Source organism: Notamacropus eugenii, chromosome 6, assembly GCF_028372415.1.
Source record: "Notamacropus eugenii isolate mMacEug1 chromosome 6, mMacEug1.pri_v2, whole genome shotgun sequence".
NCBI lineage: Eukaryota > Metazoa > Chordata > Mammalia > Diprotodontia > Macropodidae > Notamacropus > Notamacropus eugenii.
Genome location: NC_092877.1, coordinates 6971565 through 6989441, shown reverse-complemented (window position 1 = coordinate 6989441; position 17877 = coordinate 6971565). Strand labels below are relative to the sequence as shown.

The window sequence follows — 17877 nt, the reverse complement described above, 5'->3', positions numbered from 1 at the left end:
GTGGGGCTCAGACCCTGGTCATTATGACTTTGAGATCCCCTTGGGCACATCTAGGTGTTCCTCTGCATCCTTGCTTCCCACTGGATGCCACCCCATGTCTCTGTAATCCCAGAGAACAGTGCCCACTTTCCTGTGGTCACTGAAGCAGTGGTGGGAATCATGATGATCAGTGGAGTTGTTGAAGGAGAGTGCTTTGTCAAGTTCTACATAAATGAGTTCCTCTAGTGTGCTGCAGGTGGAAGAAATAGCACTGGGCTAGGAGCCTGACTCAGACATGAATTGTGGGGGACCTTGATCCTTCTAGGCCTTAGTTTCCTCATCTGTAATATAAGAAGAATAATATTTGGACTGTTGACCTCTCCAGGTCAATAACGTACTGGAAAAATGGGAGCTCTCATTATTCCATCAAGCTGTGAGCATAGAGGAACCACGTCTTCTTTCATCTGCTCCAGCACCTTAGCAGAGTACAAGACCATAGTAAGAAAATGTTTGTTCATTTAAGTTACAGCCCTCAAAAGGCACTTATGCCCATGTAGAAGAAATATACAAAACAAATAACCCACTTTTCCCACCGCCACTGTCTTTGCCCAGTGGCCTTGTGGTGTCCTGGGAGATTGTCCACTCCTGAAAAGTGTTAGGAATGAAAATAGGATGATAAGGGGGCTTATGTCTATGTCAAGAGTCTAGCCTATTTGAATAATTATTCTGGGACCATAAAACACTTTGCAAGTATGAAGGCCTATACAAATATTTGTGACTGTTATCCATTACTAAGACTGCTGAATGAATAATGTGCAGTTTAAAATGTCAGTGCCATTAACATGAAAAGACATCTGTCAGTAATGGCTCCAAAGCAGCCCCAGAACATTTCCCCCTGAGAAAAAAGAATCTCTTGAATTTATTGTGGGAAGGAGGAGGAGGAGGGTAGAGCAGGAGTTCTTGCTTGTCTAGCTAGGCAAGTCCATTATATAATACTATCATCATCTTGCTCTGCTCCAGCTTCATTAGGGATGACCCATCCCCATTCTTCTCTCCTCCGTTTTGATCCCATAGTCATCTGCACAGTAATAGATGAAGTGACAAGGATGGTATCTTGATTGTATCCAGCTGCCAGGAATAAGGCAAGGGCAGGGAGCCCTGTGTGTAGCAGCAGCAGCTCTCGTTCAAGGCTACGGATGGTCTGAAATCCAGGGCCTCACTACTGCTATTCATGCAGCCTAGTATAACATTTCTCTAAGTGTCACCAAAGTCTGGTTCCTCTTGGAGGAGGAGCTTGGGCTGTAACATCTTCTACTGCTTAGAAGACCTGTTGTTGTCTGACTTTTCCTGTTCTGTCCATGAGCAGAACAGCAGCTTGTGTTTCTGTAGAACTTCACCTTTCAGAAAGCACTTTCTTTATTCCCTATACTCCTGCATGACCATAGGCATGTCACCTCAGTTTCCTCATCTGTAAAATGGAGATAATAATTCTAATGTCACTTTTGTCACAGCGTTTTCTTGAGAAAAACCTCTTGGTAAGCTAGAGTTTCCCTTAGAAATGTTGGCTATTGGCAAAGCTAAGGCTGGAACCAAGGTCTCTGTCTCCACATTGAGCTCTCTGTCCTGCTGTTTCTTTGTACCTTATCACTTCCATCAACATTCTCACCACTTTCCTGGAGAACATTCTGCTCCAAAAAGCCTCAGAGTTGGTCTGGGCCAAAGGGTCTGGCCATAACCTGGGAGCTGCTGTGAATTGACAGGTGTCTAGTCTAGAGAAAACAAAGAGGAAACCCTTACCCCACCCCCTACCCCGATGGCACTGGGGAATATATAGGCAATAGGCTATGAAATAAACCAGCAGAAACTCACGGTTCACTGGGATGGAGGAGAATGATCTCCTAGTCGCAGAGTGGAGCAAAAGCATCCCTAGTGTTTGATCTGAGGAAATGTCTGACCTGGCGTTAATCATCTGCAGCTTTTTGTCTTCTGACTGTGGCTGAAGTACATGGTGCTCATGAGGCTGAGGTTGCAGACTGAAGCCCTGTTAGGTGGTGAATTATCTTCACCCAGAGGCAAACTCTGTTCCACATGCATAGCCAGATATTACATAAATTGCCTGTTGGTCACAACGTGGAATGGGGAAAGGGAAGAAGATGAACTATGGAGAATCCATCTCCATTTCTGGAAGAGCAATTCCAGACTTGGAAGTCAGGAATGCCATCCTATTTGGAAGCAGCAGCATCAACACTATTAACAAGGTTCTGCCTGTGTGATCTTGGCCAAGTAACTTACCTTTGTCCCCTTTTTTCATCATCTTTAAAATGAGAGAGTTGGACTTGATGACAGCTGTAAGAGCGTGTCTTTGTTCCTTTGATTCTGGGATCTGTACCAAATAGTTTAATTCTCTATTTAGAAAGTCAGCTAAATTTAACAGCACAAGATTATGATCTTATACTAGAAAACTTCATATCTTTCCAGTGGTTTTCCAATAACTTTGACCATATTATCCTACAGAGTTGATCTTATTCTTCAAAAAAGAGGAGAGTAAAAATCATTCCTGAAGACAGAGACTTTATACCTATCTCATAAAACCAGAGCCAGTGAGAAGCATGACAAAGGGGAGGATGCAACAGAGAGAGGATGAAGGAGGCATCTCTGTTTTCCATGCTCTGAGAATATGCATTTTAATGGAAGAATTACATAGAAGGATTAAACAATTGTTCACAGATATATACAATTTAAAAGAAGAAAGAACTTTGGGGATCATCCAGCCAAAACCTCTGATTCAGAAATTAAATCCAACACTGACCAGAATAAAAAAACATTGTCATGCTCCCAAAAATCCAACCTAGAAGGAGAAAGCAACCCTGTAATGGCTTCAAGCAGACAAAAGGGGAAAATGGATTTTTCATAGATGCAATATTAATTCCTAGAATAAATGAAGCAAGAATTTAAGTTTGAAATATAAACCCCAAAATAAAGAGAAACCTAGGAAGGTAAGTTTATTCTAGCAACTGGAAGGAGTGATATGATGCAGATTATTATGTAGTACAAGGGTCCTTTCAAAGGGCATTGAGAAGATGAAATAGTAAGAAACAAAGAGGTGCATTGAGTCTTTTCTGAAGGTTGTTAGAAAATAAAGAGAAGAGAGTCAAAGGAACACACTCATGAACAAACAGGCGGGACTTTACTAGCGTAAATAAGAATATAAATATAGAGGAAGGGGGAGACAAGCAGCAGAGGAACCTCGCTTGTATTTCAAGTGGGCAGAGTAGGGTGAAATATAAAATGCGCAAATACATCAAAGTCACTAGGGAAAGAACAGGGATGAAGGAAAAATAGCCTGATCCGGAAGTGTGAGGATTAAAAAGGCAGAGAAGGAAAGAGCTAGAATCTTCGAGGGGTGCCTCGAGTGGGGGATCGGCTGAACAGACTGTGATGTGTGAATGCAATGGAACATTATTCATTGTGCCAAAAGGAGACGAGATTATTTCGGAGAATCCTGGGCAGGATGAACTGGTGCGGGGGCATGAGCAGAAGCTGGAGAACAACCTATGCAAGGATAAGAGCTTTGTAAAGAAAAACCATCAACATAACTGATCATATACATAACAAAAACAATAAAAACCATATGATTATATCCATAGATGTATGAAAAAAATTTGACAAAATACAACACATCCATTCCTATTAAAAATACTAGGAAGCATAGAAGTCAATGGAGCCTTCCTTTAAATGATAAGTAGTATTCACAATTCTGAGGTACCACTTCATACCTATCAGTCTTGCTAACATGACAGAAAAAGAAAATGACAAATGTTAGAGAGGATATGGGAAAATTGGGTCGCTAATGCATTGCTGGTGGAGTTGTGAACTAGTCTAACCATTCTGGAGAACATTTTGGATCTATGCCCAAAGGACTATAAAACTGTACATACTCTTTGACCTAGCAATACTGGATCTGTATCCCAAAGAGAACAAAGAAAAAGGACCTATTTGTACAAAATTATTTATAACGACTCTTTTTGTGATGGTAAAGCATTGGAAACTGAGGGGATGCCCATCAATTGAGGAATGACTGAAGAAATTGTAGTATATGATTGTGTGATGGAATGCAATTGTACTATAAGAAATGATGAACAGTATGGTTTCAGAAAAAACTTTGGAAGACTTAAATGAGCTGGTACAAAGTAAAGTGGGCAGAACAAGGAGAACATTGTACCCAGTCACAGTAGTATTGTAAGAATGACCAACTGTGAAGACTTAGCTACTGTAACTAAGACACTGATCTAAGACAGTTCCAAAAGACTCATGGTGGACAAATGCTCTCTGCCTCCAGAGGGAGAGTTGTTGAACTCTGAAGGTAGATTGACATATATTTAATTTTTTTTCTTTTTCTTTTTTGTCTGTGTTTTCTTCTGCAACATGGCTAATAAGGGAAAATGTTTTGCGTGATATCACATGTGTGACCAATACCAAATTTCTTACCTGAGGGACAGGTGGGAGGAAGAGAATTTGGAACTCAAAATGTTAAAAAAGAATGAATGTCAAAAAGCTTTGCATGTAATTTGGAAGTATTTAATGAAATAAAATAAACATTTTTTTATTAATTTATTTAACTTTTAACATTCATTTTCACAAAATTTTGAGTTCCAAATTTTCTCCCCATTTGTCCCCTCCCCCCACCCCAAAACACCGAGCATTCTCATTGCCCCTATTACCAATCTGCCCTCTCTTCTATCATCCCTCCCTTCCCTTGTCCCCATCTTCTCTTTTGTCCTGTAGGGTCAGATAACTTTCTATACCCCATTACCTGTATTTCTTATCTCCTAGTAGCTAGAACAGTACTCGACAGTTGATCCTAAAACTTTGAGTTCCAACTTCTCTTCATCCCTCCCTTCCCACCCATTCCTTTTGGAAGGCAAGCAATTCAGTATAGGCCGTATCTGTGTAGTTTTGCAAATGACTTCCATAATAGTTGTGTTGTGTAAAACTAACTATATTTCCCTCCATCCTATCCTGCCCCCCATTGCTTCTATTCTCTCTTTTGATGCTGTCCCTCCCCAAGAGTGTTGACTTCAAATTGCTCCCTCCTCCCATTGCCCTCCCTTCCATCCTGCTTATCCCCTTCTCCCCCACTTTCCTGTATTGTAAGATAGGTTTTCATACCAAAATGAGTGTACATTTTTTTCCTTCCTTTAGTGGAATGTGATGAGAGTAAACTTCATGTTTTTCTCTCACCTCCCCTCTTTTTCCCTCCACTAAAAAGTCTTTTGCTTGCTTCTTTTATGAGAGATAATTTGCCCCATTCCACTTCTCCCTTTCTCCTCCCAATATATTTCTCTCTCACCGCTTAATTTCATTTTTTAAGATATGATCCCATCCTATTCAATTCACTCTGTGCTCTCTGTCTCTCTGTGTGTGTGCATGTATGTGTGTGTGTGTAATCCCACCAACTACCCAGATACTGAAAAGTTTCAAGAGTTACAAATATTGTCTTTCCATGTAGGAATGTAAACAGTTCAACTTTAGTATGTCCCTTGTGACTTCTCTTTGCTGTTTACCTTTTCATACTTCTCTTCATTCTTATGTTTGAAAGTCAAATTTTCTTTTCAGCTCTGGTCTTTTCATCAAGAATGCTTGAAAGTCCCCAATTTCGTTGAAAGACCATTTTTTCCCCTGAAGTATTATACTCAGTTTTGCTGGGTAGGTGATTCTTGGTTTTGGTCCTAGTTCCTTTGACTTCTGGAACATCATATTCCACGCCCTTTGATCCCTTAATGTAGAAGCTGCTAGATTTTGTGTTATCCTGATTGTATTTCCACAATATTTGAATTGTTTCTTTCTAGCTGCTTGCAATATTTTCTCCTTGACCAGGGAACTCTGGAATTTGGCCACGATATTCCTAGGAGTTTCTCTTTTTGGATCTCTTTCAGGCGGTGATCGGTGGATTCCTTGAATACTTATTTTGCCCTCTGGTTCTAGAATATCAGGGCAATTTTCCTTGATAATTTCATGAAAGATGATGTCTAGGCTCTTTTTCTCATCATGGCTTTCAGGTAGTCCCATAATTTTTAAATTGTCTCTCCTGGATCTATTTTCCAGGTCAGTTGTTTTTCCAATGAGATATTTCACGTTGTCTTCCATTTTTTCATTCTTTTGGTTTTGTTTTGTGATTTCTTGGTTTCTCACAAAGTCATTAGCCTCCATCTGTTCCATTCTAATTTTGAAAGAACTATTTTCTTCAGTGAGCTTTTGAACCTCCTTTTCCATTTGGTTAATTCTGCTTTTGAAAGCATTCTTCTCCTCATTGGCTTTGAACCTCTTTTGCCACTTGAGTTAGCCTATTTTTCAAGATGTTACTTTCTTCAGCATTTTTTGGGTCTCCTTTAGCAAGGTGTTGACCTGCTTCTCATGCTTTTCTTGCATCTCTCTCATTTCTCTTCCCAGTTTTTCCTCCACCTCTCTAACTTGATTTTCAAAATCCTTTTTGAGCTCTTCCATGGCCTGAGCCCATGGTATATTTATTTTGGATGTGTGGGATACAGAAGCCTTGACTTCTGTGTCTTTCCCTGATGGTAAGCATTGTTCTTCCTCATCCAAAAGGAAGGGAGGAATTATCTGTTCACCAAGAAAGTAACCTTCTATGGTCTTATTTTTTTTCCCTTTTCTGGGCATTTTCCCAGCCAGCGACTTGACTACTGAGTTTTCTTTCCACACCCACCTTGCCTCCAGATCCGCCCATCCAGCGCTTGGGCTCTGAGATTCAAATGCTGCTTCCCACCCTCAGGGCTTTGGGCGGGAAGGGGCTGCTATTCAGTGTGAGATCAAGTTCAGGTGCTCAGGTGGGGTCAGGGCAACCACAAGGGGCTCAGTTCCCTCAGGGGGTTTATGAGGCGACCTTCAACAATGGATCCCAGCTCCTGCCTGCTTGGGGAGCCCCAGTCCGCTGCCGCCTCCGCTGCTGCCTCCCGAGGGGGCCTGAGCTATGGAGACACCCCGCTCCCCTCTCGGCAAGCCAAAAAGACTCACTCACCCCTGGCGCCTGTGGGTGGAGGGACCTGCGCAGCTGCTGGTGATTCCGTCCCTGAAGCCTGCTCGGATCTGCTCCCCTTGGCGGCATGTGGCCAAGGCAGGGCTGGGCTCCGCTCCGGCCCGGTGTGTGAGGGACATTTTGCGTCAGGTTTTCAGGGCTCTCTGGAACAGAAATCTCGTCTGCTTCATTGTTCTGTGGCTTCTGCTGTTCCAGAATTTGTTGGGAGTTCTTTACAGATATTTTATGGGCTGTGGGTTTGGAGCTAGCATATGTGTGTCTTTCTACTCTTCCATCTTGGCTCCTCCCCCTAAAATAAACATTTTCAAAAGCAGATGTTATGAAATGGAGATTCAAGGTTGCGTACACAATTCTTTTTGTACATATGGAAATATTGTGTGTGTGTGTGTGTGTGTGTGTGTAAGTTTATGATAATAAAATTGAAAAATTAGTGATGGAGTTGAGATTAGAATCCAGGTCTTTTGGCTATATAAGGCCATCACTTTTCAGACATGTTTTTCTTTACGTTTTTAATAGGGCATGAGTACTAGGAAAGAATGGACATTTACTCAGAAAACAGTGAAGGTCTTCTTCTAGAACCAGTGCTTCCTCATGTTGTCATTGTTGTGTTTGTCTTTCATGTCTGAAGACCAGGACATCAGAGAAATGATGACATGACTTGCACTTGACTTTGTTTTGAGTGAGGGAGGGCTGTGCAGGTCACCAGCCTCACTTTCTCCTTCTGAGCCATCTGGGTCCAGTGACCAGATATTCATCAGGATGGCTGGAGGTGACCCAGGATGCAATGGGAGACTTTAGGCCAAGTCGATGTCTAGATTTGATCAATATAGTTTCTTCTGAGTTGGTCTAATTATCCATTAGTGTGATTTCATTAAGTGTTGCTCCAATACTCTGCTAAGTGTTGTAAAGTTAGATCAATAGATTTGACACAGAAGAGATGCTGCAGATTTTTCCAAAGAAACCGGGACCCAATTTCTATCTTCTGATCTTAGATGAGCAGGAGTGTGCTTTACAAAGATCTTCCAACTGTTTCACCATCTACTGTCCTACTTACTTGGGGAGAAGAGGTTCTGTGCCCGAATATGAAGATTTCTGCCAATCTCTATCAGTATTTGTTTTGGGGACCCTTTTGTTGGCCTGCAATTTGTACAGGGAAATAATCAGCCTTATGTCTTTGTGGTCAGGTTTGGCGTGAGTTCCCTGACAGACTGGTGGGATACCCAGGCCGCCTGCACCTCTGGGACCATGAGATGAGCAAGTGGAAGTATGAGTCGGAATGGACCAATGAAGTATCTATGGTACTTACTGGAGTTGCTTTTTACCACAAGGTAATTAAAGACTTGGGGGCAGGGAGTGGGGGCAGGGGATGAGGATGTGGGGGGAGGGGTCCAGGTTGCAGGGTGAGTGTGGTTAAGTACCCAGAGCCAGTGCTTCTGGTGAATATGAAGAATCATTTTTTTCTGAGGTCACCTTAATTTTCCATACATTCTGGAAAGCTTAAAAATTGGAAGTGAAAATGATTTGGAAATCTTGTAAAATTGGAAAGGGACTTTTAGAACAAAACCAGTCAGATGAGAAAGATTTATCCTCTTTTGAGGAGACAGTGAAGACCACAGCATTTGACTTTCTCAAGTAAAATATGATGGCTCCTCCTCTGCTTGTGCCATCAGTTCCATTGTTCTTTCAATCACATTCATTCTTTCTGTCTTTTTCTCTCTGTTTATCCCTCTTACTCTCTATCTCTTCTTTCCTTCTTCCTTCTTCTCCCCCTCCCTCTGTCTCTCTCTCCAATACTCTTTCCTTTTACTTGGAAACATGCATAGATCTCTACCAGCTTTAAACACCTTTCCCTCAACTCCTCTAGCCAAGGCAGCACCTCTCTGACATTCACTCAGGTTTATAATCAGAATTGCCCTGGACTCTGCTCTCAATCAGGAGCCTTCATCCACAGCCTCTTTTTTATGTCTCCCCTTCTCTTTCACCAGCCCTCCTTACCTTTCACTTCAGCATTTTACTGATTTCCTTTTTCCCCTCTCTCTTCCATGCTCCAAGTGGCTGCCAAAATAATCTTTCTTAAGCTCAGTTATGACCCTGTCACTCCCTGGTGCCTTCTGGAAAAACTAGAACCTTCTCAGGCTGTATTTAAGGCCTTCCACAATCTGACTCCAGCTCAGCTTTTCCAGCCTTATTTCATGTTGCTCTCTTTCATGCATCCTATTCCCAGGCAAGCCCATCTTTGTGCATTTGTACAAGCTATCTGCCATGCCTGGAATGCACTATTTTCTCATTTCCAACTCTTAGAATCTTTCTTCAAGATTCAAGTCTGTAAAAATTTACCTGATTCCCTAGTTCTGAGTGCTCTGTCTTATCTCAAACATGAGTTCCTCAAGAACAGAGACTGTAGTTTGCGTCTTTGTATCCCTAGCACCCACTGAGCAGGTAATGCATTTCTTAAATTGCATTGAATTTTTCAGGTATTCCCTTTTAAGCAAGTGGTATGGGAATTGGATTGTTTTTTACTGAAATAGAAGGATATTGGAATTAAGTAGAAACAATATTTGAACAATAGTTGTTTTCAGTCATGAAAACTCTTTGTGACCCCATTTGGGGTTTTCTTGGCAAAGACACTAGAATGGTTTGACATTTCCTTCTGCAACACTTTTTACAGATGAGAAAACTGAGGCAAACAGGGTTAAGTGACTTACCCAGGGTCACATAGCTAGTAAGTGTCTGAGGCCACAGTCTTCCTGAATCTAGCCCCGGTGCTCTATCCTATCCTAGCCACCCACAGAAACAGTATGAGAATATTTGTATCTTGTCAGTTGACCATACATATTATGTATTAGATATACCTGGCATTCTGGTTGGTTCATAGCACTTTTTTTGTCATCTAGACCAGAAGTTGGCAAATTGAGGTAAAAGCTCTGGAGCTCTAAGACTGATTTTTACATTTTTAAATAAATTTTAAAAAACCATTTGATACAAGCCCAGATCCTGTGCTTACTATATTCTTAGGTTGTTTGTTGTAGCTCTACATGAATGAGAACATGATTTGAACTAACACAAGAAGACCTCTTGTTTTCCTCTCCTCTTACAGTATTTTAATTACCTGTACACCTACAAGATGCCTGGAGACATCAAGAACTGGGTGGATGCTCACATGAACTGTGAAGATATTGCCATGAATTTCTTGGTGGCCAATGTTACAGGCAAAGCTGTCATTAAGGTGGGGTTCTTATAGTCACAGAATGTTAAAGCTGAAAAGGACTTCATACAAATTTATATTTCCTGTCCAGGGTCTTATCTTACAGTGGTATAGTGCTTTAGAGATCAAATAATTCTCTGCATATCATCTCCCTAAATCCTTCTAACATCTCCATGAGGTGGATGCAGCAGATGTTACCTCTAGTTTGCAAATAAGGAAACTGAGGTCAAGATAGGCAAGCTCTAGCTTACCGGCGAGCATTTAGGGTTAGTCCATCCCCATGCCTCTGCACAGTCTGTGCCTCACCCTCTTCATTCCCAAAGCTTGGCTCAGTGCTGAACCAAGGGCTTCCTGATCTGCCCACTTATGACTATTCTGTATTCTTGAAATTGCTTTGTGTTTCCCCTTCTCTCTCTGTAGAAGATAAACTGAAAGCCAGAGCTGCTCTGTTTTTGTCTTTTATTGACTCAGCACTGTGGCTGAGGGGACGGAGTGACAGGCTTTAAGTCTGGGACAGCTGGGTTCACATGCCACACCTGTTATTTACCATTTTATTACCTTTATTAAGTCACTGACTCTGTGTCTCTAGCAGCTCTTTAGGACTCCTCTCCTAAGTCTTAGACTCTCACCCAAGAGTGCCCCATGCTGATGAAATCACTGGTCCTTCTTCCATGCCTTGCCCACTCTAGGTGTTTAATCCGTGTTTGTCGAATTACACTAAACTGACAGGTGCCTTAGCCAAGGTCACACCGTTCATTCTTGGCTGAGAGTGATTCACATCCAGGTCTGTTGACTCTTGGCCTAGACCTCTTTGTACTCTCCTGTGGTTTCTATCACTACCTAAAGCTGACAGTGGGCAAGGCCTCAAGGGAGGAGCTCCATGCAGAGTCAGGACGGGATATATAGAATGAGAGATGAAGAGCCTCATGGATTTCTCCATGCAGGTGGGATCCTTTGGATCTTTGTAGTCTCGTGGCATGATGTCCCCTGTAGAAATGCACAGCATCCTTCCTGAGGTCAGCATACAGGGGAGCCTGTGCTGCAGAGAGAGGCAAAAGGGGAAGACCTTGAGGTCCCTGGGGCCTGCCCATGCTGTCTGTTTCAGAGTGGACAAGGAGCTGACATGCTAATTGGGAGAATGTTTGGGGGGATGGGTATGCTGCAGGATTCATTTTAAGCTTTTGACATGTGTTTGTATATTTTAAACTTTGGATAGCCATTCTGGACACTCCTTTCAAAGACTCTGAAAGTGGAGTATGATTAGGTGCTGCCCAGCCTTGCCTCACTATCTGAGCCCCCCTTTCCCGCTCACCACTCTGTACACTCCTCCTGGCCAGGACAGCCCTGGCAGGTTTCCTAGGAAAATCCTCTTCAAAGATAAAGGAAAGAGAGAGTGTTGGGATTTAGGAGGGGAGAGAATATAAGGATTTCTTCTGAAATTAAGGCCCGCCAAGTAACCTGGCACCTCCCCTGGCCCTGAGGCTTCATGCAGCCTTTGCCAGGCAGCTCTGCGCTGGAAGGAACAGAACGACGGTCTTTTGGGGTAAGGTTACGGTGAGAGTAGGAAAGCCATATTTCATCGCCCTTATGACTGCAAGAACAAATGGTGTTTATACAGGGACCTTGGCAGTGAGAAAACAGTCATTAAACAGGAATTAAGCAGCTTGTCATCGCCACTTCTTTCCAGTTACAGAAGGCAAACCCTCCAAGCCGATTTTATTGGGCCCTTGTGAGCTCTGCTCTTGGCTGGACCAGATGGGATTGAATGGAGGAAGAGTGAGGTGTGTGTGTGTGTGTGTGTGTGTGTGTGTGTGTGTGTGTGTGTGTGTGTGTTCATGTGCACATGTGTATATGTGTGTGTGTGGAGAGGAAGAGAGGTTCAGTTTACAGCAGAGGCACAATGAACAGTGTGGCAGGTGTGTGGTTAGCCTTCCCAATACTGACAGTGCTGTTTTTTTAATTGTTTCCCTGCCCCCAGGTGACTCCACGTAAAAAGTTCAAATGTCCTGAGTGCACAGCCATCGATGGGCTCTCCCTGGACCAGACCCACATGGTGGAAAGGTGAGTGAACCTGGGCCTGAGGTTCTGCTTGACTGGGCTCTTCTACTGCTGGCCTGTGTGGGGGACTTTCCTGAGGCACTTGGATGGCAGCTGGTAGCTCCTAGTCCCTTTGCTCTGTGGAAATAGGGTTTAGTTCAAGCTCAGGTCACCCAGAGAATAAATCTTGAATGTTACTTGCCAAAATTATAATGACTGGGAGGCCTCAGGAGTGTGGTCAGTCATCATCTCCAAGAGCCAGAGTCTCCATATGGACTGAATAGCTAACCATCCTCAGTCTCTGATAATTGGAAACTGACTCCTTTTCAAGAGCAGTGTGTCTGTATTATAGTGCAAATGTGAATGGTCAGAATTACAAACAAAGCAATCAGGGAACCAACGACCTTTGCCAGCACTACCGAACTGCCAGCCAAGATGAGGAACAGATTGAAAGCCCTTTGAAATTCTTAGAGGAAAGTCACTGGGCGTATCCATAATATTCACGTTTTGGCTCCCAGTCGATCATTCGATTATTGGCTGTGCCTTGCCTGAGTGCCTGCTGTGTATAGAGCATTATATAAGCACAAAAGAGAGAGAGGACATGGTCTCTGCCCTCCGAGAGCTTGGGTGCCCTTAGTGAATCTTTTAACTTCTCGATCTCTTGAGTACCAGGTATACCGGGACCACATCAATCCATTTCCATTCAACATACATGGGGAGATAAAAGATTTAGGTAACATGCAGTCTCAGCAGTTCATTTCTCTGGTCTTTTCAACATCTCCATGCAAAGCACCTGCTCAGCCCTATGGCACCAGTGTGCTGGAGATGTGGCTTTTGCCCTGTGGATCCCTGACTGCTAAGCAAAGACAGAGGGTGGAAGGAAGAAAGAGAAATGTGATTTAAGCCATTCCTAGGTCAGGTAATGGTGCAGCCTAGCCCAGTGGGTGCTGTTGGGATAGAAGTCAGGAAGACCTGACTCCAAGGCCAAGCTCAAGCAAGTTGCCTGTAGGACCCTGGCAAAGCACTTCATCTCTCAGTGCCCTAGACAACTTTCTGAGTGTCCAGCACGTAGTAGGTACTTACCAACCAGCGGACCAGAGAAAGTGTCAGCCTACGTTGGGGAAGAGAAGCCTCCCACACCAATGAAATTCAAGATTCAGTATGTGCATGTTCAGTATGTACATATCCCCTCTCCCTGCATAAGCTCAGCAGCTTCCACCATAAGTCTCCTTTACCTCAGTTGTTAAGTGTTCCCCTTTGTAAAAATGACCTGCAGCACTCCTCAGTCATGTAATGTTCAAGATTCAAAACAGTAGGAGATATAAAGATAACTCAGAGAGTATGTGAGTCCTTACTGAAGGCGTCATAGTCCTGGAAGATTCTTTTTTCTGAAGTTTAAGATGACAGGACTAGGGTTGAAGAGCACCAGCTGGGTGGGGCTGGCTCAGCATCCTGGCTTACAACTTCCCTGTGGGCTCCAACCAACTCATTTGTCCCCAAACTGCTGCCAGGCAGGGTCAAAGTGTCATGACCTAGACCCAGGATTGGTTCCATTGGCACCAGATCAACCCCACAAAATGGCAGGTCTTCAGAAGGAAGCCAGAAAGCTGGTAATTAGTCCCTTTCTGACTCCTTACATATCTCCAGAGGCAGCCCTTAGTGTCTCCATGCTTGGTGGGGTCAGAGATTGGCATTATTGATGGCAGTCACATGTGGTGATGACCAGAATTTCCTAAGCAATTGGCACAGGGACTGAGGACCAGAGAGGAGCTAGAACAACCTTGCATTTTACAGATGAGGAAATTGAGTTACCAGAGAAATGAAATTACTTACCTGAGGTCACACAGGGAATAAATGACTGGGCTAGGCTTCAAACCCAAGACTTCAGACTCTAATGTCAGTGTTAGTACCACTGGGCCACACTCCCTCTTTCTGAGTGGACACAGCAAAAAGATACTAGGAAATATGTTCATCTGGCAATGGAGTAGGGGCCATTATCGTTCAAGGAAGGCAAGCCCCTTCTCAAGGGCTGGCCATAGGGAAGAAAAAAGAAACCCTTCCTCAGGCTCAGGGTAGTCAAATGACCCTCACTGAGGAGCAAGGGGACCATAAGCCCTGTGGCTTCTCACCTGGGCCCTGCAGCGCTGATGTCAGATCCAGTTACAGAGGAAGGCCTATCCTTAGTGATCCCCCAAAAGCTCTGCCTGCTATGGAGCTTCTGCCCTCTGCCAAAACAGGTCTCATTTCGTTTCCATGTTGGGCACAATCAAGCTTTGCCGGCAGGAAAGTATGATGAATGATTTTTGGGAACCTGAAGAATCTGCATGTTTGATCATCTTAAGCTAAAGGTGCAGCTAAAAAATAGTCCCTTGAATAGAAAAGGTTTAGCCAGTGACTACTCTGGTATCAGATCTGTGGTATCTGAGGCACTAAGGCATTGTCCAGAGCTTGCCCTGCTCCATGATGCCAGTTCTCCTCAGTGTTGTCCTACTCCTCAGTTTACTGTAGGACATAGCACCCCCTCCAGGCTTCTTTTCCGGAGGCCAGTTAACTATTCTCATGAATTCTAGGGTACTGTATAGATTCATGCTTCTACTACCACTACTACCACTACTACTACTACTACTACTGCTTCTACTACCACTACCGTCACCACCCCCCCTCACTACTACTACTACTACCACTACTGCCACTACAACTCATGAATCCCACTGGTGCGCTTCGTATGAACAGTCAGACAAGAGGCACGATGAGCTCGAAGCAAAGACACTAAGGTGGCGTAATAAGAGCAGTCGTTATACAGCATTCCTCCCGTAAACCTGGGATACACAGTCAATAAATGTTCATTATGTGGCTACTATGTACCAGGCAGCTGTGCTAAGTGCTGGGGTTACAAAACAAGACAAAGGGCTTATAGTCTAGTACATTCTGTCCCACAAATATACACAGCAGCCGTGGGAAAAGTGGGCACAGAGACAGTCAGTAGTGTGATGTACGTGGCCAAGGGGACTCGTGTCTCTTGGATCCTTCCTGTCCTCATGTGTCCTCACACCATTCCCCACTGGCTGCAGCGTCACTGCCAACTGGGGTTCTCAGTCGAGCCCACAAGTCTGCTCCTCTGCACAACACAGCTTTTTATTGCCAGGCTAGCTCCATCCTGAGACTGCTTGGATGGTGCCTCTGTATCTGTGGAGTACAAGCATAGATTGAGGGCTGAGAGAAACTATCAAGTCCAGCTTCCTTGATTTACAGATGAGAAAGCTGAGGTCCAGAGGTGAAGTGACCTGTCCAGGTCACACAACTAGTAAGTGGCTGAATCCAGGTCTGTCCACTATACCATGTTTGCCTGTGTGTGTATAGGGTATATATTTCTCTGCTCCCTGGTGGATTCAATTTCTTTCTGGACAAGTAACTCTGTTATAAGGTGCTTTGAGGGAGGGAGAGGAACAAAAACCCCCTCACCCTTCCCTGTCTCTTCCCCTTCCTCATCCCTGGAGTTAGGAAGACCTGAGTTCAAATCCAGCCTCAGAAACTTATTATCTGTACGACCCTGGGCAAGTCACTTAGCCTCTGGGCCTCAGCTTCCTTAACTGTAACATGGTGATAATAATAGCACCTATCTCTCATGGTTGTTGTAAGGCTCAAATGAAATCATATTTGTAAAAACAAAAACTTAGCATAGTGCCTGGCACATAGTAGGTGCTATCAATGCTTATCCCTTCCCCCTTCTTTCTAGCAGAGGCACAGGATTCACATTCCACACAGCTGCTCCTAACCTAACCTTATCAAAATTATCTCCTGCTCAAACTCTTTATCTGCTTGTTAAGGGCCACGTCAAGCTCCCCAGTAGTTCCTTTGAGGAACTCGTTCGTATTTCATGAAGGGATAACACCTCCATCTTTCTAGCCCACCCCTCATCATCTACCCTTTGCTTTCTGGGCTTTCAGGCTGGGGAGTTGGAGTTATGAGAGAAGGTACTACCATGAAGTTCTACATGCTAGGATCAGAAGATTTAGAGTTCTAAGGGCCCTTAGAGATCGTCTCATCCACCCCCTTCCTTTACAAAGGAGGACAGTAAGTAGAGCCACCAAAGTGAAGAGGCTAGTCCCTAGCCAGACAAGGGACTCCTATCAGGCAGGCAACATTCAACCATCATTTAATGAACTTTTACTGTGTGCAGGCCAAAAGGAAGTCGGGTCCTGCCTTCAAGGAGCTTATGTTCTAAGTGGGGAAGATAACCCCTAAAGGGAACTGAAAGAGGGGGTGGCGAGGAGCCTGGTAAGAAGGAAAGAGATCGCTGATCTGGGCAGCCTTTTTAAATGAGTGTTCTGGGATTAGTCACAGGGTTCAGGTTACTTCCCAGGTGTTTATTCTGGGGCTGCAATCACTTTCCAGGATGAAGAGGTTTCTGGGGTGTGATTGAGGAATCTGAATTGCAGCCTGTTGCAGCGGACAGTCTCCTTTCCTGGGCCTTCACTCAAGTCATGCCCCCTGACAATAGGATAGGAAGAGAGATGAAATGAAATTTGGCTGTTTTTCCACAATGCTCTGCACTGTCTTCTTAAAAAATGTGCAAGGAAGAATTTGTGACCAAACTCTGAAATGCACAACTTGATGAGGAAATCCTGATTCATCCTCATTTAGAGAATTTTCCTTGCTCATTGGTTAGGGTAGCTGGAATGAATGCCTATATTAGACCTCCATCTGCCTCAGGAGCTCAGCCCTGTTGGCCCAGGGAGGAGGGGAGTGGCCGTCATGACACAGGAGCGGTAGCTTTAGCTCAGACTGCTTTTCCAGTCCCCACCTTGTCACTGGCTTCCTCTGTGTCCTGGGGATATGAAACTTGCCATCTAACTAGCAATTCTATTTTTCCACATATCCATTGCCTTGGGATTTCCATGATCACTTGGGTCCTGGGCTCCTGGCATCACTTATCCAGACATCTCTGGCAAGTTGTGAATATATATTGATGCTTTCATGAACCTTTTCAGTGGCATCATCTTAAAATTAAAGATCTCATAAGTAAACAGAAGCCATCACTTTCCTTCATATGCGAAAGAAAGAAAAAAGAGGGAGGAAAAAGAAAGAAAGGAAGGAAGGAAGGAAAGAAGGAAGGAAGGAAGGAAAGAAGGAAGGAAGGAAGGAAGGAAGGAAGGAAGGAAGGAAGGAAGGAAGGAAGGAAGGAAGAAAAAAGAAAGAAAGAAAGAAGGAAGGAAGAAAGGAAGAAAGGAAGGAAGAGGTGTTCTAATCTCTGGCCTGGGTCTTCTCTCCTTCCTGTGGGTTTGGTTTCCATTTCTCCGTAAATGATTCTTAGATCTCTGTATCTAGGTCTAACCTCCCTCATGAGTTTCAGTCTCTGTCACCTCTTGGACATCTCAAACTGGATCTACCATAGGCATCTCAAACTCAACATGTCCAAGACTGAACTCATTTTTAGTCCGAAACTCTGCCCACTTCCAGATTTCCTGATTACTGTCAAGGGTGCCTTTCCTCCCAGTCACCTAGGCTCACCACCTGCCATCATCCTTGACTCCTTTGTCTCACTCCACATGTCCAGACAGTTACCAAGTTCTATTGTTTTAATATCTTCACACCATCTCTC

At 43.8% G+C, this 17877-nt stretch overlaps 1 protein-coding gene across 2 annotated transcripts in view; it reads left to right on the top strand.

Annotated features, from left to right (window-relative positions):
- EXT2 (exostosin glycosyltransferase 2) overlaps window positions 1–17877 on the top strand; it is a 187108-nt gene that overhangs the window by 165651 nt on the left and 3580 nt on the right. For both annotated transcript variants that reach the window (XM_072618305.1, XM_072618303.1), the window contains exons 11-13: window positions 8218–8361; window positions 10131–10259; window positions 12217–12299. In XM_072618305.1, the coding sequence (XP_072474406.1) occupies window positions 8218–8361; window positions 10131–10259; window positions 12217–12299 (356 nt within the window). The remainder of the gene's footprint in view (window positions 1–8217; window positions 8362–10130; window positions 10260–12216; window positions 12300–17877) is intronic.